General features: G+C 39.6%; 1 protein-coding gene across 9 annotated transcripts in view; it reads left to right on the top strand.

The window, feature by feature from the left end:
- TLK2 (tousled like kinase 2) overlaps nucleotides 1-19089 on the top strand; it is a 122257-nt gene that overhangs the window by 63933 nt on the left and 39235 nt on the right. For 6 of the 9 annotated variants that reach the window (XM_036033542.1, XM_028519100.2, XM_036033540.1 and 3 more), the window contains 2 exons: nucleotides 10001-10096; nucleotides 11508-11600. The exons of 1 other annotated variant lie outside the window; for it this stretch is intronic. In XM_036033542.1, the coding sequence (XP_035889435.1) occupies nucleotides 10001-10096; nucleotides 11508-11600 (189 nt within the window). The remainder of the gene's footprint in view (nucleotides 1-10000; nucleotides 10097-11507; nucleotides 11601-19089) is intronic. 2 more of the 9 variants (XM_036033541.1, XM_036033539.1) reach the window with 2 other exon arrangements.

Raw genomic sequence — 19089 nt, 5'->3', positions numbered from 1 at the left:
TTGACATGTTCTGAAACTGTCCTCTGGATGTACTGTCTCCGAGGTGCAAGTCAGGGTCAGCTGCCGCCTGTGTTCTGTACATTGCCACCTAGCATGTAGCATGAAGTACAAAGCAGTCTGCAGATGGCTGCTATTTGTGCTGGGCTTGGAGGTGCCGAGGTGAGGCCAAGCTGTGAACCAAGGTCAGCTGTTTTAGTCCTGGGGCTGGGGCCATTTAGGAAGAGGTAGGGGACACTCTAAGGCCAGATGCTGCTTGGTTGAGAGATTTGAGAAAGTCTGATGTGCGAGCCAAGACAGGTATGGAAAAGCCACTGGAAATAGCTGGGGGGGACCTGTAAGTTGGGGGCCTCAGGGAAACACCAGGGTGGGGCCAACAGTGTGGGCCAGGTTAGTGGAGTCTCAGATATGGTGCTTGTCTGCTGAGTGGCTGTGTGGGAGAAGAGCTCATCAAAGGAACAGTGACCTCTGCCAGCATTTCTGTCTGGGAGAAGGCTGCCACCCACCTCTTGCCCTGATACTAGACAGTGTAGTTTCTCCCCATATGTCTGTGGTGCCTTTCAAGTTGCTGCCCTTGTGTTGGAGCTCAGAGGGAGTAAGTCCATGCACAGACCCTTTAGGAGTAACTTTACTAGGGACTCCAGAAGTCCTCCATCTCCCTTGGCCTCAATCTCCACAAGTTTTTATAGCCACAAGTTATGGGGACTTTTCTTCCTGGCATAGGAACCCTGGGCTGGGGGTCCTGGTTTGGGGTTGGAACCTCTCCTACCTAGGGGGGACCTCTGTGGTTGAGGTATCCCTCCTGATTTTTATCTGCCACACATGAGTGTAGGACCAGCCTGTTCTGCATCTCTGCTCATCCTACCAGTCTAGATGGACTTCTTTAATTCCCTAGTTATAAGACTTCCATTCAGCCAGATTTCAGGTGGTTCTGAATGATGGTGGTTCTGTAGTTCAGTTGTAATTTTGATGTGGCTGTGCGAGGAGGCAAGTACCACATTTATCTGTGTCGCCACATTATTTTACTTTCTCGATGGTGTCCTTTGAATCACAAAAGTTTTTAATTTTGAAAAGTACAACTTGATATTTTTTGTTTTCTGCTTATGCTTTTTAAAAGAAATGATGATGTTTGTTTATTTTTAGAGAGAGGGGGAGGGAGGGAGAAAGAGGGAGGAAGAGAATCATCAGTGTGAGAGAGAAACATCAATCGGCTGGCTCTTGCACACACTCTGACTGGGGACCGAACCTGCAACCCAGGCATGTATCGTGACTGGGAATGGAACTGGTGACCTTCTGGTTTGCGGAAAGATACCAGCCAACCGAGCCATAACTGTCAGAGCTGCTTATGCTTTTAATGCTGTAGCTTTACCTAACATAAAGACATGAAAATCTACTCCTATATTTTCTTCTTAGTGCACATTTAGCTCTTATATTTAGGTCTGTGATATATTTTGTGTTAATTTTTCTGTGTGGTGTAAGAAAGGGGGCCCAAGTTTGTTCTTTTTTTTTTTAATATATTTTATTGATTATGCTATTACAGTTGTCCCATTTCCCCCTTCACTCCCCTCCACCCTGTACCCCCTCTCCCACCCACGTTCCCCCCCTTTAGTTCATGTCCATGTGTCATACTTATGAGTTCTTCAGCTTCTACATTTCCCGTACTATTCTTGCCCTCCCCCTATCTATTTTCAACCTACATTCTATGCTACTTATTCTCTATACCTTTTCCCCCTCTCTCCTCATCCCCCCCGCTACTGCTAGCCTTCCATGTGCCGTCCATTTCTGTGGTTCTGTTCCTGTTCTAGTTGTTTACTTAGTTTCTTTTGGTTTTGCTTTAGGTGTGGTTGTTAATAATTGTGAGTTTGCTGTCCTTTTACTATACATGTCTTTTCTTTATCTTCTTTTCTTAGATAAGTCCCTTTAGCATTTCATAAAGTAAGGGCTTGGTGATGATGAACTCCTTTAACTTGACCTTATCTGAAAAGCACTTTATCTTCTCTTCCATTCTAAATGAGAGCTTTGCTGGATAGAGCAATCTGGGATGTAGGTCCTTGTCTTTCATGACTTGGAATATTTCTTTCCAGCCCCTTCTTGCCTGTAAGGTCTCTTTGGAGAAATCAGCTGACAGTCTGATGGGAACTCCTTTGTAGGTTACTGTCCCCTTATCTCTTGCTGCTTCTAGGATTCTCTCCTTCGTTTTTACCTTGGCTAATGTAATTATGATGTGCCTTGGTGTATTTCTTCTTGGGTCCAACTTCTTTGGGGCTCTCTGCGCTCCTTGGATTTCTTGGAAGACTCTTCCCTTTGCCAGTTTGGGGAAGTTCTCCTTTATTATTTGTTCAAATAACTTTTCCACTTGTTGGTCCTCCCCTTCTGGTACCCCTATAATTCGGATGTTGGAACGTTTAAAGGTGTCCTCGATGGTCTTAAGCTTTTCTTCGATTTTTTGAATTCTTATTTCATCATGCTTTCCTGCTTGGTTGATTCTATCTTCCTTCTGGTCCACTGTATTGTTTTGAGACTCAGATTCCTTCCTTTCACTATTGACTCTCCTCCGTATATCTTCCTGCATCTCTTTTATGGTAACCTGAATTTTTTCATGTAATTTGCATCCAAAATCAACCAATTCTGTGAGCTTCCTGATCACCAGTGTTTTGAACTGTGCATCTGATAGATTGGCTATTTCTTGGTCACTCAAAAGGATGAGTCCTGGGGGACTGATCTGTTCTGCTGGAAACATATCTTATGTCTTTCCCTGTCTCTCCTATTATTTTATTTATTTATTTTTTTTCTCCGGTCTGGTCGCTCTTGTTATGGTGGGGGGCGGAGCCTTAGGTGTTCACCGGGGCTGGGCGCCCCAGTCGCTAGCTTGTGACGTTATATGTGGGGGTGGGGGCGGGGGCGGGAGCGGGGACAGGAGGGATCAATGGCGACAGTTCCGTTCTCCTGGAGTCAGACACTTCCCTGGGCTTCTGGGCCGTGAGCTCTGCCCTGGTCCACAATCGCTGCCCCACTGATTCCCCCAGCTGCTGCTTGCGTACTCAGGGATCACCGCTGCACTCTTGCGCCCCGGATGGCTGTCGCGCCGATCCTGCGCCAAACTTCCCCCGACCTACGCGCGCTGCCGACCCGCACCAGCCCCGCGCCCGCTCGGCTCGTCTCGTCGTCCCCTACCAGTCTGGATGTACGGGTCTACTTCAACTTCTTGGCTGTCCGACTTCCATTTAGATAAATCCTCTGACAGTTCTGATGTTATGACTGCAAATCATTGTTGTAAATTATTGTTGTTCTGTTCTTGGTTGTGCGAAGAGGTACAGTGCGTCCACCTATTCCTCCATCTTGCCGGAAGTCCGCCCAAGTTTGTTGTTTAGCATGTGGATATCAAGGTGCCTCAGCACCATTTGTTTGAAAAGACTTTTTTCTCCATTGAATTGTCTGAGCACCTTTGTAAAAAACCAATTGACTGTAAACATAAAGAGTTCATGTCTGGACTCAGTTCTACTCTGTTGATCTACATGCCTATCCTTATGCCAGTACCATCACTGTCTTAATTACTGTAACTTTGTAGTAGTTAAGTTTTGAAATCAGGAAGTTTGATTTCTCCAAGTTTGTTTTTTCTAAGGTTGTTTTAGCAATTTGCTTGCATATCCATGTGAATTTTAGGTTCGGCTTTTTTTTTTTGTATTTTATTTAATCTTTATTGTATTTTTTCCAATTACCCATCAGTTCCCTTATACTCTCCCCTCCCTAGCAATCACTACACTATTGTCCATGTCCATGAGTCGTTTTTCCTTTTTGCTCAGTCTTGCCACCCCCTAAATTCCCCCTACCCCACTAGTTGTCATCCTGCTCTCCATCTGTGATCTGTCCCCATTTTCCTTGTTAGTTCCGTTTGTTCATTAGATTCCACATATGAGTGAAATCATATGGTATTTGTCTTTTTCTGGGTGGCTTATTTCACTTAGCATAATGTTCTCCAGGTTCATCCATGCTGTTGCAAAGGGTAAAAATTTCTTTTTTACAGCCAAGTAATAGTCCACGGTGTAAATGTCACATAGTTGTTTTATCCACTCATTTATTGATGGACGCTTGGGCTGCTTCCATATCTTGGCAATTGTAAACAATGCTGCAATGAACATAGGGGTGCCTGTGCTCTTTTGAATTAGTGTTTTAGGTTCCTTCAGATATATTATCAGAAGTGGGATCACAGGGTCAGAAGGCAGATCCATTTTTAATTTTTTGCTTTCCACAGTGGCTGCACCAATCTGCATTCCCACCAACAATTCAAAAGGGTTCGTCTCTCTCCACATCTTCGCCAGCACTTATTTGTTGATTTATTGATGATAGTCATTCTGACAGGTGTGAGATGGTATCTCATTGTGGTTTTAATTTGCATTTTTCTGTTGGTGAGTGAGTTGAGCATCTTTTCATAGGTCATTTGGCCATCTGTATGTCCTCTTTAGAAAAGTGTCTACTCGGGTCCTTTGCTTATTTCTTAATTGGGTTGTTTGTTTTTTTGGTATGAGTTTTATAAGTGCTTTGTAAATATTAGATATTAACCCATTATCAGATGTATTGGTGACTATGTTCTCCCATTCTGTGGGTTTTTTTATTTTGTTGATGATTTCTTTTGCTGTGCAAAAAACTTTTAGTTTGATGTAGTCTCATTTGTTTATTTATTTTTTCTCTGTTTCTCTTGCCTGGGGAGATAATTGGCTTTTAATTTCTGTAAACAGCAGGGCTTTATAGCAATTGTGTTGAATCTATAGACCATTTTGGGGAATATCGACCTCTTGAAAATAGTGTCTTCCGATCCATGAACGTGAGATATCTTTCCTTTTATTTAGGTCTCTTTAATATCTTCCTATGTTTGCAGTTTTCAATGTACAGGTTTTGCCCTTCTTTTGTTAAAATTATTTGTATTCTTTTTGATGCTGTTGAAAATAGAGTCATTTTAATTTTTATATTCAGATTGCTCATTGATAGAACATACAATTGATTTTGGAACCTTGCTGAACTTGTGTTTAGTTATAATATTTTATTTTGGCAGGACATTTTGTATACAATATCATGTCATTTATGAGTAGAGATAGTTTTACTTCTTTGCAGTCTGGATGCCTTTTATTGTATTTTATTGCCTAATCGCCCTGGCTAGAACCTCTAGTGCAGTGTTGAATACAAGTGGTTCAGGTGGACATCCTTGTGGTGTTCCTGATCTTAGGAGGAAAGCTTGTTTTCTTTACAATAAGTATTATGTTAGCTATTTGCTTTTCAGAGATGGCCTTTGGGGGGGAATTGAGAAAGTTCCCCTGTATTCTGAGTTTGTTGAATGTTTTTATCATGAAAGGGTGTTGGATGCGTTTTCTTCACATCTGTTGAGGTGATTATATGCTATCTTTTTGTTCTTGAAGTCTAGCTACTATTTATCTTTTTTTCCTCCATTAATGCTACTTGTATGGTAGGCATTTTCACTATTAAAACATACCTTTTTATTGTATTTACTATTTTTTAAATCCTCACTTGAGGATATGTTTATTGATTTTTTGGAAAGCAAGAGAAACATCAGTCGGTTGCTTTGCATACATGGCCTGACAGGGGATGTACCCACAACCTTTCGGTGTGTGGGACAATGCTCCAACCAACCAAGCCACCTGGCCAGGGCATTTTTACTGTTCTTTGATTATTCCTTCCCCTCTGGAAAGCCTATCACATAGTCTCTGTAGTTCTGTAGTCTCTGGCTGTTCATGTTTCTTAACTTTTCTTTCATGTTCTGTTTGACTCATGTTTTATCTTCTGGGAGATTTTCTTGACATTGTTCTCCTGGTTACTAATTCTGTGTTCAGTTATGTTCATTTTGTTATTTCGTTCATTTATTTAGTTATTAAATTTTTGATCGTCTTATTTTACCATGTTTATTTTTCATATCTTTGCTGCTTTTTCATTTTTATAGGTATAATATCTTATTGACCCTCTCTAAATATACTTGATTTTTAAAATTGTTTTTATTGAATTATCTGTTTTTCTCTTGGATTAGGTTTTGCTTTTTTCATGTTGGATCTTCCCTTTTGTGCTGTTGGTTTCCTTGAAAATGTGTATTTAGCTTTTGTTGAATGAAGGATTAGGGTGATTAATATAGATTGCTGGTATTGATTTTTCTCTATAGTAGCATAATACTGCTTATCAGAAAGCCCTCCCCCTTAATGGCCAGAGAACTAACTATGATTTCTCTGTAAGTGTCTGGTAAACTCTTGGCAGAAAGACCCACTCCTTTGCAAGCATCAAAATAAGGAAGGCATTATTTTGATGGGTAAACTTTTTCATTTTTTGCATTGCGTTCTCTTTCTTCCTCTATTTTATCAGTTGTGGAAGGCTGGGGTATTATGCTGCCCCCGCCCCCTTAAGTTGCAGTATTCACTTCAGGAGCCCTCACCTGGACCCACTTATTTTTTTATCTTTAAATATTTATGTCCTTTAAAAATAAGTCTCTTTTATTCTTAAGAGACTTGTTCTTGTGCTTTATCCTGGGATTAGAAGCCATAGTACCTAGACCCCTTAGTATGCAGGGTGTGGGGGGCGGTTAAAAAGGAACCCTATTGGACCATGTAGATTTTAAAGGTCTGATAATAGTCCAATGGGTTGTTTCTGGTTTTTGTAAATATAAATCTTAGCATGGAGGTTTTTTTTAACTTCTGCATCCATTCCCTCACCTTTTTTTTTCTAAGATTGTATTTATTCATTTTTAGAGAGAGGAGAAGGGAGGGAGAAAGAGAGGGAAAGAAATACCAATGTGTGGTTCCCTCCTCGTGCCCCCTACTGGGGACCCAGCTTGCAACCCAGGCATGTGCCCTGACTGGGAATCAAACCAGTGACCCTTTGCTTTGCAGGCTGGTGCTCAATCTGCTGAGCCACACGAGTCAGGGCAGCATGGAGTTTTGTAGAAGCTCCCTTGAAAAGACCCAGTTTTTTAATTGCTGATGTTTTAAGCTGTGAATTTTTTTATTTCAGTAAACTACTTTTTATTGTTTCTTAAAAACAAAGCTTTTAAGAGTTTTCTTACAACATTCCCTTTTGTCTTAGTGTTGTTATGATTTCGTTTAAAAATACCTTCATATTTTTAAAATATGATCTTAGGTCCTTGGGAAATCCAGTCTGTCATCATGAATTAGAAGCCAATATTTTTATAACAGGAACAAAGAAAACAGAAGTCTAGGGAGAATGGTTTGTGAGGTAGGGGTTAGATTAAATTCATAAGTGCAGTGGCCTGCTCAGCAAGGCCCAGCGACTTCTGTTCTGACTTACCTAGGACATGATGCAGTAATCAGGGATGTGCTGGGGGACTGTAAGTGCTCTATTTCCCAGTTTTGCATTTCTAGTGTTTAACACAGGACTTGATGGCAGAGGGTTCTTGTTTTGAAAGGACTGCTTTTATTTTCATGAGAATTTGCTACTTCCTAACCTGTGTCCCATTTACTTAACTTTATTTTACTTATCATTAGGCCATTTATTTATACATACATTTTTACAGAAAGCTCTAATTTGGAAATATCTCACCAAATCACAGTCTAGCACGCCTAGTTTGCTGGAAGAAAATGTAGAATCAGAAATAAGACATGTAAAAAAGCATTGTAGCAAAGCACATTATCAGAATCTATAAATTTGTAGAAGAGCCTTTTAGTCAGTCATATGCTTCTTATTTGGCTTTTACAAATATAATTCCAACAGTCTCATTTGTTTAGAAACAGATTTTAAAAGAGAATTATTAGAGCAATGTAATGATAACTGAAGGACATAAAGCTTATATCACAGTGCAGTGTAATACTTGAGATTCATAATGATGGCCCCTAATTAGTAAGAAGAGGTTAGATTTGTTACATTGCACAAAGGAGAGGGAACATTTTTTGTTACTTGAACTCTCCTAGACCTGGCTGTAATTGCAGCATTTAAAGGCTGTGCATGTTAACCTCTTTGAGACTGGTTCCTTATTCTTGACTTTGATCCCCACATCAGTCTTCTCTCTTCCCGTAGCGTCCTTGTACACATTCTCTCCCTGGACTGACCTATGATCTCTCTTTGACTGCTTGTTTCCTTCACATCTTTAATGCCACTTTCTCAAGGATTCATCCCTGACTCTCTCGGTTAGGTTATGTATCCTGTTATGTACTCTTAGAGCACTTATCCTAATTACAATTTTGCATTTATTATGTGATTATTTAACTATTTCTTTCAACAAATATTTATTGAGTTGCTTAATAAATCTTCTTTTGGATTGCAGGTTTTATTAAGGGAAAGTAATAACTGGTTCTGTGGGTTTTGTTTCCGTTTTTCTTGGTCATTGTGTTCCTAGCAAGTAACGTAGTGCTGAGACACAGAGTACTCTATGGGAGTATTCTATGAAGACATGAGTAGTAGTTGAATGAGTAAATAAAAATGGAGATAATGGTGCTGCCTACCTTATAAGGCTGTTGTGAGCCTTCAGTGTAAATATGTGTATGAAGTACTTACCTTGCTTGTGGCCTGGTTATAACTCTCTGTAACTTAACGAGAGGCATTCAATCTACTGTGGTCAGGGAGAGCAGTTATTATGATGCATATAGCCCTCAGTTTTCTCCCACTCATTAGCTCTGTGATCCCACATAGGTGCTTAATATCTTTGATTTGCATTTTCTTTATCTATAAATGGAAATAATAATAACCATCTGATAAGTTTTTGTGGGGATTACATGTGATCATGGCATTGAAGCATATTGCTCAATAGGTGGTGTTTATAGCATTGTTAACATGTTAATGAATAATAAAAATAAATATATAAAGTACCAGAAAAATGTACATATGTGAAAACACTACATTATCTGATGAGATAGTAGTACTATATTTCATTAGCCAATAATCCTCAGACTGTCCAGTATTTCCTGATTATGTCTGTGATGGGTTGTGCTGTGTTATTGGGTGCCATCTTGTTTTTAAAAGGACTTTTGGGAGTATAATGATTGTATATTCCTAAACAGTTGAATCACATTAAATCCTAATCCTTCTAAATTTAAAAATGCCTTAGAATGCCCTATAAATTGTGTATAAAAGTCGTAGTAAGCAAATGATATTATTAGACATTAACCTAGGTTTTTGGACCAGTGTGTGTTCATGGATAATGTTTGTAGATTTAGGAGACTACCAGTAGACCCCCTTATGTGTTCCAGGACCCCCAGTAGATCCTGAAACCACAATTGTACTGGTACTGTGTTTTTCCTATACCGTTTCACTTAAAGGAGGCACTTTTTGGCTTTGGCACATCTGAATTGTGAGCATCACTACTTGTGTTTGGGGCCACCATTAGGGAATGTTGAGGGCTTTTGAACACAAGCGCTGTGATACTGTGACAGTCAAGATGGCTACTGAGTGATTAATAGTGTACAGTGCACACAGCGTGGATACACTGGACAAAGAGATGATTCACGTCCTGAGTGGGACAGTGCAAGATTTCAACACATCACTCAGAGCAGTGTACAGCTTCAAACTTAGGAATTGTTTATTTCTGAAATTTTCCATTTAGTATTTTCAGACCATGGTTGACCACAGGTAACTGAAACTGTGGATAAGGGGGACTACTGTATTCTGAATAGTAGTTCACAGTCTTTTCTGCCCGGAGTCACTAGCATCCCCTGTGCATTGGATGCTTTGCCAGCCTTTTCTGACAAAAACATTGAAATGCAAGTGAAAAAAGCCTGTTAGAACAGAAATAATTTTTAATTTTCTCTAATTTACATATTGAAATATAATTTTAGAAGCATTTGATACTTCAGACTATTTACAGGAACATGATCCAAGCCACCATGTCTAGCCCTTGCTTCTCATTTGAATTGTTTTAGTTTTTTCTTGGCTACATGGCCCTGACTTCTGACTTTCATTGGAGTTTCTTTTTTATAGAGTTAATCATTTGCATTCATACAAATACTTTTAGAGAAAGATGCAAAACTTTCTTGTGATTGGTAATATACCTTTATTACAGGCTCAGCAAAACAGTCCCTCTTCTACAGGATCTGGTAACACAGAGCATTCCTGCAGCTCCCAGAAACAGATCTCCATCCAGCACAGACAGACCCAGGTAGGTCGGTGATTGGTAAACAGAGGAGGAAGCAAAGATCTGCTTAGGAATAAATGCTATACACATAAAACCTGTGAGTCCTCTCATTGTCTTCCCTTTAATTCTCTGACTTTACCTCATTATTTGTATTATTGTATTTAAAACTTGCATTATGAGTACTTCAAGTCTTTTGAAAGGCACTTTAACTTTTCGGGGTGTTTTTTTTTCCCTTTCTGGTATGTTCAGTGGAACTGTTGATGAAAGAGAGTGCTTGTTTGGAGACCTCTAGGCCTCAGTTCAAATTCTGTCTTTGCACCTTATACTTTATCTTTTTGGACCTCAATTTTCTTAAGTACAAATCATCTATAAAAGGTGTTTGATTCTGCCCTGGCTGGGTGGCTCAATTGGTTAGAGTGTCTTCCGGTACACTAAAAGGTTGTGGGTTTGATCCCCAGTTGGAGCACATGCCTAGGTTCAGGGTTCTATCCCTAGTTGGGGTGCATAGAGGGCGTTGGGAGTGGGTGGCAACTGATTGATGTTTCTCTCTCTCATTCCCTTTCCTCTCTCTCTAAAATCAATAAACATATCCTCTGGTGAGGATTTTTTAAAAATGTGGTTGATTCTAATTATCTCGAACAATGGATATAAAATGCTTATTATGACAGTACTGACTGTCCTAATGAATGTTAATTTACTACTTTATGAAAGGAGTTAATTTATTCCTTGTTACCTGCTCATTTGGTAAGATCTTGGTAAACTTCTTTAACATGTGGCACAACAACACAATGTTCTCCTTAAACATTCTTTAGAAACTCTTTTTAATTTAGGGAATGTAGTGAACATTCAAAGATATTATTTGAAAAGGATAGTAGATAAATATTCTGTTTTCTGCTACTGAGTGAGCCAAATAGTATACCAGGTTTTCTTGGCACTGTGCTGCCTACAAGACAGGATGCTTGCAATCTAGGAGACTTTCTTAAGTCTCAAAAGCTATACAACCCTCAGGAGCAGATTTTAATTTCATTTGAATTAACAGCCTTTGAGCAGTCGAATAGATTTAGTTGAGCATTCAGGTCCCTCCCCTTCTAATTGTTCTTTATTTCCACTAGGTGGCAGTTTTTTCTTTAAGAGATTTGGGTCATGTCTCAAAGTTAGTTTTCATTTCTAAAGTAATAGGTTTCTGTAATGTTCAATGCACAGAGATTTGAGAATGCATATATTTGATTCCAGTGTTAACATGTTTTTGAAGCGTAGGTATAACAGAATATAAAGCTTAAAGAATGAGATGAGGAAAGATTTAATTTCTTGAGCCATGTGATTCCAGGCTATTTGTGTTAGCAGGTGTTTTTTTCCCCCCAGAAAAACAATGAGAAAAGTATGATGGCATGTAATATTTTGAGACTAACCTTAAATTTTGTTTTTGTCTCTCTAGTCTGACCTCACAATAGAAAAAATATCTGCACTAGAAAACAGTAAGAATTCTGACTTAGAGAAGAAGGAAGGAAGAATAGATGATTTGTTAAGAGTAAGTATTAAAAGATGGTAAAAAGCTTGCACACAAGCACTGATTAATGTTATGTGTATTTGGAACATGTGCATGTCATGGAGATAGTTACTGTAGCCAAAGAACAAAGTTAAATCATAAACATTTGGATATTTTCCTTTAATCTGAGGGAATCTGAGTAGCAACCAGGATCCAACCTGAATTCTAAGCACTGTTTTTAAATTGGAAATCTTACATTATTGAATTTTAAAACTGTTTCACAGCCTGGGTTTGGTATTTTGTGTCCTTTAAAAAAAAAAAAGCAACATTTTGTTTATTTATTTTTAGAAAGAGGAGAAGGGAAGGAGAAAGACAGGGAGAGAAACATCAGTGTGTGGTTGTCTCTTGCACGCCCCCTGCAGGTGACTTGGCCTGCACCCCAGGCATGTGCCCTGACTGGGAATCAAACTGGTGACCCTTTGGTTTGCAGGCCAGTGCTCAATCCACTGAGCCACACCAGCCAGGGTGTATTTTTTGTCTTTCATAATGTATTCATCTAAAGTTTTTTATACTTGCATGAGAAGTTTTTAAAATAGCTAATCCGGAATTTAAAAGGTATCACTAGAAAATATACCATGGTATTTTAAATATATATTTTTAATATGCAATTTAGCTATTGACAGACCCACTGTTAAATTTTTTAAAATGCTTTTTATTGTTGTAATGAAAGCAGTACCTGCTCTAAATAAAAAACAGTTTAGAGAATACTGAAAAAATATGGCACCCATAATTACATAACTGAGATAAAACATTTGATACATTTCCTTTAGTAAGTTATGAGCCATTTGTAGTACATATATAAATGCATATGTACGTAAATATTGATGATTTATAGCTAAAAGTATCTCACATTTTTCTCTCCTCCAGCAAGTTAGAAGAGGTGGGTTTGAGTCTTGTTTATAATGATGTAGGGGGGTGCAGATTGGCTCCATGGGGCCCTGAAGGTTCAATAGAACCTCAAGGCTCACATGATACAGCTGAGTAGGCGTCTGCTGCCTTGCTTTTTTCCATTTTACTTATTGGGTAAGACCATATTTGAATACAGGGTTTTAATTTATTACAAAAAATAATAAAAGATACTGTATTTGTGGTTCTCTCCCCTCTGGAAGTTTTTACCTTTATTTCTGTAATTATCAAAAGATACAAAAATAGTGTATTTGACTCCCTTTTATATAAAACTTGAAATAATAGCACATATCTAAACTGTAAGCTGATTTTTATGAGTAAAATCTGTTTTAGACTGTTATTATTAAATTATTATTTTAAATATTGTGTAGAAGAATAATTCTTATATTTACAGGCAGTTTTAAGACCAAATTCATAATAATTAGTTATACATGTTTGTTAAACTTGTTTCCAAATTCATTGCCAGTTTTCTTTTTAAATCATTCTTTCTATTTTATCTCTTGATTGACTGGAAAACATTTTTAAGTAATTGTTTCTCAAGAAGAAGCATTTGTCTTTTCAAATTTTCTATGGCCTTTTCATATAATAGATAGCACTGTGTGCAAGATTTATGGGTCATGTGCATACATACATACACAAATACCCCTTTGCAGTTTTTCTGACATTTAATGTTTCAGAAAAGGCCATGACCAAAACAAGGACTGTAATCTGTTTTCTGTGATGACTATGAGTCCTCCCTTCTGCTCCTTCCCACCCACTTTATTCTTGTATTTCAAAACATTTCACTAGGGCACGTCTATATATGGGTCTATATATTTTTTTTCTGGAAATATGTGGTAAAGCCTAAGTTTAGCCTTTTTCCATTTTATGTTGGCCTCTTCCTTGGTTTCTAGCTTGGAGCCTAGTCTTTAGTCCTTATTAAAAACTAGTTCTCTCATCTTTTATTCATATCATTTTATGTCTCATTTAATATGATCGCCTTTCTGTTCTGAATCTCCTTAAGCATTGTCTTCCATATATTTTCTATTTACTGTAGCTCATCTGAGTTTTGATTCTACAAAATTACATTTTTAATTTACCCACTTTTTTCCTTTGTAATGCACTTCCTTTTAAAATTTTTTATTTTTTAATTACAGATGACACACAATATTAGATTAGTTTCAGGCGTGTAACCCAGTGATTAGACATTTATGTAACTTAAAAACTGAAAACCCTGATGAATCTAGTACCCATCTGGCACCTTGCATACTTATTACAATATCATTGACTATATTCTATATACTATACTTTACATTCCTGTGACTATTTTGTAACTACCAATTTGTGTTGCTTAATCCCTTTATCTTTTTCACCCAGCCCCTCTCCCCTTTGGCAGTCATCAAAATGTTCTCTGTATCTGTGAATCTGTTTCTGTTTTATTTATTTTGTTCTTTAGATTCCACATATAAGTGAAATCATATTGTATTTGTCTTTCTCTGTCTGACTTATTTTACTCAGCACCATACCCTCTAGGTACCTTCATGTTGTTGCAAATGGTAATACTCCATTCTTTTTTGTGGCCGAGTAATAAATTCCACTTTATTTTATGTATCTACCATATCTTATTTATTCCTTCATCTGTTGACGGGCACTCAGGTTGCTTCCATGCCTTGGCTATTGTAAATAATGCACCAGTGAACATACAGATGCATATGTCTTTTTTTTAAATATATTTTGTTGATTATGCTATTACAGTTGTCCCATTTCCCCCCTTCACTCCACTCCACCCTGTACACCCTCTCCAACCCACTTCCCCCGCTTTAGTTCATGTCCATGTGTCATACTTATAAGTTTTACAGCTTCTACATTTCTCATACTATTCTTACCCTCCCCCTGTCTATTTCCTACCTACCATCTATGCTACTTATTCTCTGTACCTTTTCCCCCTCTCTCCTCCTCCCACTCCCCTGTTGCTAAGCCTCCATGTAATCTCCATTTCTGTGGTCCTGTTCCTGTTCTAGTTGTTTGCTTAGTTTCTTTTGCTTTTGTTTTAGGTGTTGGTTATTAATAATTGTGAGTTTGCTGTCCTTTTACTATACATGTTTTTTTTTTATCTTCTTTTTCTTAGATAAGTCCCTTTAACATTTCATATAATAAGGGCTTGGTGATGATGAACTCCTTTAACTTGACCTTATCTGAGAAGCACTTTATCTGCCCTTCCATTCTAAATGAGAGCTTTGCTGAATAGAGTAATCTGGGATATAGGTCCTTGTCTTTCATGACTTGGAATACTTCTTTCCAGCCCCTTCTTGCCTGTAAGGTCTCTTTGGAGAAATCAGCTGACAGTCTGATGGGAACTCCATTGTAGGTGACTGTCCTCTTACCTCTTGCTGCTTCTAGGATTCTCTCCTTCGTTTTTACCTTGGCTAATGTAATTATGATGTGCCTTGGTGTATTTCTTCTTGGGTCCAACTTCTTTGGGGCTCTCTGAGCTTCCTGGATTTCCTGGAAGTCTATTTCCTTTGCCAGAATGGCGAAGTTCTCCTTTATTATTTGTTCAAATACGTGTTCAATCTGTTGCTCTACCTCTTCCCCTTCTGGTACCCCTATAATTCGGATGTTGGAACGTTTAAAGATGTCCTTGAGGTTCCTAAGCTTCTCCTCGTTTTTTTGAATTCTTATTTCTCCATTCTTTCCTGTTTGGTTGTTTCTTTCTTCCTTCTGGTCCACTCTATTGTTTTGAGTCCCAGTTTCCTTCCCATCACCATTGGTTCCCTGTGCATCTTCCTTCATTTCTTTTATGGTAACCTGCATTTTTTCATGTAATTTGCACCCAAAATCAACCAATTCTGTGAGCTTTCTGATCACCAGTGTTTTGAACTGTGCATCTGATAGGTTAGCTATCTCTTGGTTGCTCAAAAGGATGAGGTCTGGGGCACTGATTTGTGCTTCTGTTTGAGCCATCTCTCTCTCTCTCTCTCTCGTTTTTGTTTTTGGGCCTGGTCGCTCATTATGTTGAGGGGTGGAGCCTTAGGTGTTCACCAGGGCTGGGCACCCCAGTCACTAGATCGTGATGTTGTATGTGAGGGCGGGGGCGAGAGGGAACAATGGCGGTAGCTCCATTCTCGGTGGGACCTCAGTCCCTTCCCTGGGATCCTGGGTTGCGCGCTCTGCCCTGCCCTGCTCTGCTCCATAATCGCTGCCTCACTGGGTCTGCCAGCTGCCACTTGTGTACTCAGGGTCCACCCGCTGCGATCTTGCACTCCCCAGATGCCTTACGTGCTCCCAGTTGCCTTATGCGCCCAATTCTCCCTGTTTTCCGCGGCACAACCCCGCACCCGGCTGCTTGTCTCTGCCCCTCCTACCAGTCTGGATAAATGGGTCTATTTCAACTTCTTGGCTGTCCGACTTCCATTCAGATAAATTTTCTGTCAGTTCTGGGTGTTATTCTGCCTCTAAATTGTTGTTGTTCCAATCTTGGTTGTGCGTGGAGGTACGGTGAGTCCACCTATGCCTCCATCTTGCCGGAAGCCGCATATGTCTTTTTGAATATGTCTTGTTTTTTTTCTGACAAATACCCAGAAGTGGAAATGTTGGGTGCTGCTTTGTCTCTTGTTAATAGCCTTTGTTTTAAAGTCTTATTTTGTTTGGTATAAGTATTGCTACCTCAGCTTCTTTTTCATTTCCATTTTCGTGAAATATTTTAACCATCCCTTTGCTTTCCAGTCTATGGGCATCTATCGATCTGAAATGAGCCTCTTACAGACAGCGTGAGAATGGGTCTTGTTTTCTTATCTATCCAGCTACTCTGAGCATTTTGATTGGACCGTTAATCCCTTTGCATTTAAAGTAATTGTTATACCTGGCTGGCATAGCTCAGTGGATTGAGCGTGGGCTGCAAACCACGTTCGATTCCAGTCAGGGTACATGCCTGGGTTGCAGGCCACAGCCCCCAGCAACCACACATTGATGTGTGTGTGTCTCTCTCTCTCTATCTCCTTCCCTTCCCTCTCTAAAAATAAATAAAATCTTAAAAAGAAAAACTTAAAAAGATAAGGTAATTGTTATAAATATGTATTTATTCTATTTTATTCAAACTTTAAATATTCTATTTCTTAAAGAAAACTATAACATTTCTTATGATACTGGTTTGGTGGTGATGTACTACTTTAGCTTTTTCTTGTTGTGAAGCTCTTTATGTGTCCTTTAATTCTAAATAATAGCTTTGCTGGGTATGGTAATCTTGGTTGTAGGTCCTTGCTTTTCAACACTTTGAATATTTCTTGCTGATCCTTTCTGGCCTGCAAGGTTCTGATGAGAAATCAACTGAAATCTTATAGGAGTTCTCTTGTAGGTAACTAACTTCTTTTTCTTGCTGTTTTTAGGATTCTCTTTTCATCTTTAATTTTTGTCATTTTAATTATGATATGTCTTGGTGTGGGCCTCTTTGAGTTCCTCTTGTTTGGGAATCTTTACTTCCTGGATTTGTGTGTCTGTTTCCTTTGCAAGGATTGGCAAGTTTTCTGTCATTTTTTTCTTATTTTAAAAAATATTTTATTTATTTATTTTTAGAGAAAGGGGAAGGGAAGGAGAAAGAGAGAGAGAAACATCAGTGTGTGGTTGCCTCTTATGCACTCCCTACTGGGGGCCTGACCTGGCCTGCAACCCAGGCATGTGCCCTGACTGAGAATCAAACCGGTAACCCTTTGGTTCACAGGCCGGCACTCAATCCACTGAGCCACACCCACCAGGGTTCATATTTTTCAAATACGTGTTTAATTTCTTGTTCTCTTTTCTCCTTCTGGCAACCCTGTGATGTGAATGTTGGTACACCTGATGTCGTCCCCTTAAACTAATATTTTTCATTTCAGTTACTGTATTCTTCATTTCTGACTGGTCTTTTTTTTATGTTGTCTATTTCTTTGTTGAGTTTATCTCTTCATCCCCTAAACTCATTGAGCATTCTTATAAGCAGTGTCTTGAACTCTACATCTGGTGCATTGCTTATTTCCATTTTGTTTTGTTCTTTTTCTGGAGTTTTGTTTTGTTTTCTCATTTGGGACATGTTTCTTTGTCTCTTCATTTTGTTTGCTTCCTTGTGTTTGTGTCTGTGTATAAGGTAGAGCTGTTACGTCTCCTGGTCTTGGTAGAGTGGCCTTATGTAGTAGGTGTCTTATGGGGTCCAGTGGCAGAGTTGCCTTGGTCTACTGAGCTGAGTGCTTCAGGTGTGCATGGCCCTTCCCTCTGTATGAGCCATGTGCACCCTCCTGTTACAGTTGAGCCTTGATTGCTTTTGGCATTTCAGTGGGAGGGGTAGCCCTCCCCACCCCATGCTGATTGGCTGCAAGCACCAGCCGAGACTATAGCAGAGGAGCTACTGTGCAGCGGCCCACCCCCAGAGCAAGACTTGCTTCATCAAGGTTCAGGTGTCCACTGAATTCACCCCTTGAGTGTGTTATTTATGGAGGTGGTTGGGTGGTGTTCCTGTGTGGTGTGAAGCTGTCTGCTGGGTATACTGGCTCTGGGACCTCATGGGAGGTGCAGGCCAGAGTCACCTGCTGCCTGTTCCCTGCCTAGGGCCACCCGGCGTGAGCTACAACTCGATCTGCACATAGTTGCCACTTTTGCTGGGCTTAGAGTTGCCCATGAGAGGCCAGGCTGTGAACTGAGGCCAGATGCTGCCTGTTTGGGGTTTGTGGACCTTTGAGAGAATTTTAGAAAGTCTGTACCATGAGCCAAGACAGTCCATTTGTGTGGAAACACAATTGGAAGTGGCTTTAGGTGGGCCTAAGAGTTAGTTGGGGTGGAGTCTCAGGGAATCACAAGGGCAGGGCTTATAGTTTTGCCAGGTTGATGGAGACTCAGATGATGGCACCCCCCTGCCGGCTCTTTGCAGGAAGGGCTCAGCAAAGGAACAGTGGCCTCTGCTAGCACTTCTGCCTAGGAGAAAGCCACCCCTCTGGCCTTCCTCCTTAAGCTGGACACTTCAGTTCCTCCTTTTATATCCCTAGTTCCTTTCAATTGCCCAGTGCTGGAGCTCAGAGCAAGTGAGTCTGACTTGCACAGACCTTTTAAGAGGAAAGTCTAGGAATCTAGAAGCCCTCTGTCTCATTTATCCACAATCTTCTCTGGATTTCACAGCCAAAAGTTATGGGGACTTCTCTTCCTGGCACTTGAACCCTGAGCTGGGGTGCCCATAGGAACTCTGGCTCCTCAAGGGGGACCTCCAGAGCTAACATACTCTTGCTGATTTTCATCTGCCATATGTGGATGTGGGACCAGCCTATTTTGTATTTCTGCCCCTCTTGGCAGTTAGTTATAGGACTTCTCTTCAGCTAGATTTCAAGTGGTTCTGCATGATGGTTGTTCTGTAGTTCAGTTGTAATTTTGGTGTGGTGGTGGAAGCATGTGAGTGCCACCATCTTCACTGGAAGCCTCTGATTCACTTTCTTTTCCCATCCTATACTTTCTTTAATGGTTTTTGACTTCTGCTTTATAGATACCATATCCTTTTGCATTTTATGGTATGTGATAAGCAATATTCTAAAATGTTCTTTTGATTTCTATAGGAAGATCATTTTCATCA

This window comes from Phyllostomus discolor, chromosome 8 (assembly GCF_004126475.2).
Source record: "Phyllostomus discolor isolate MPI-MPIP mPhyDis1 chromosome 8, mPhyDis1.pri.v3, whole genome shotgun sequence".
Taxonomy (NCBI): domain Eukaryota; kingdom Metazoa; phylum Chordata; class Mammalia; order Chiroptera; family Phyllostomidae; genus Phyllostomus; species Phyllostomus discolor.
The sequence above is the reverse complement of the archived record's forward strand: the minus strand, read 5'-3'. Positions and strand labels throughout refer to the sequence as shown.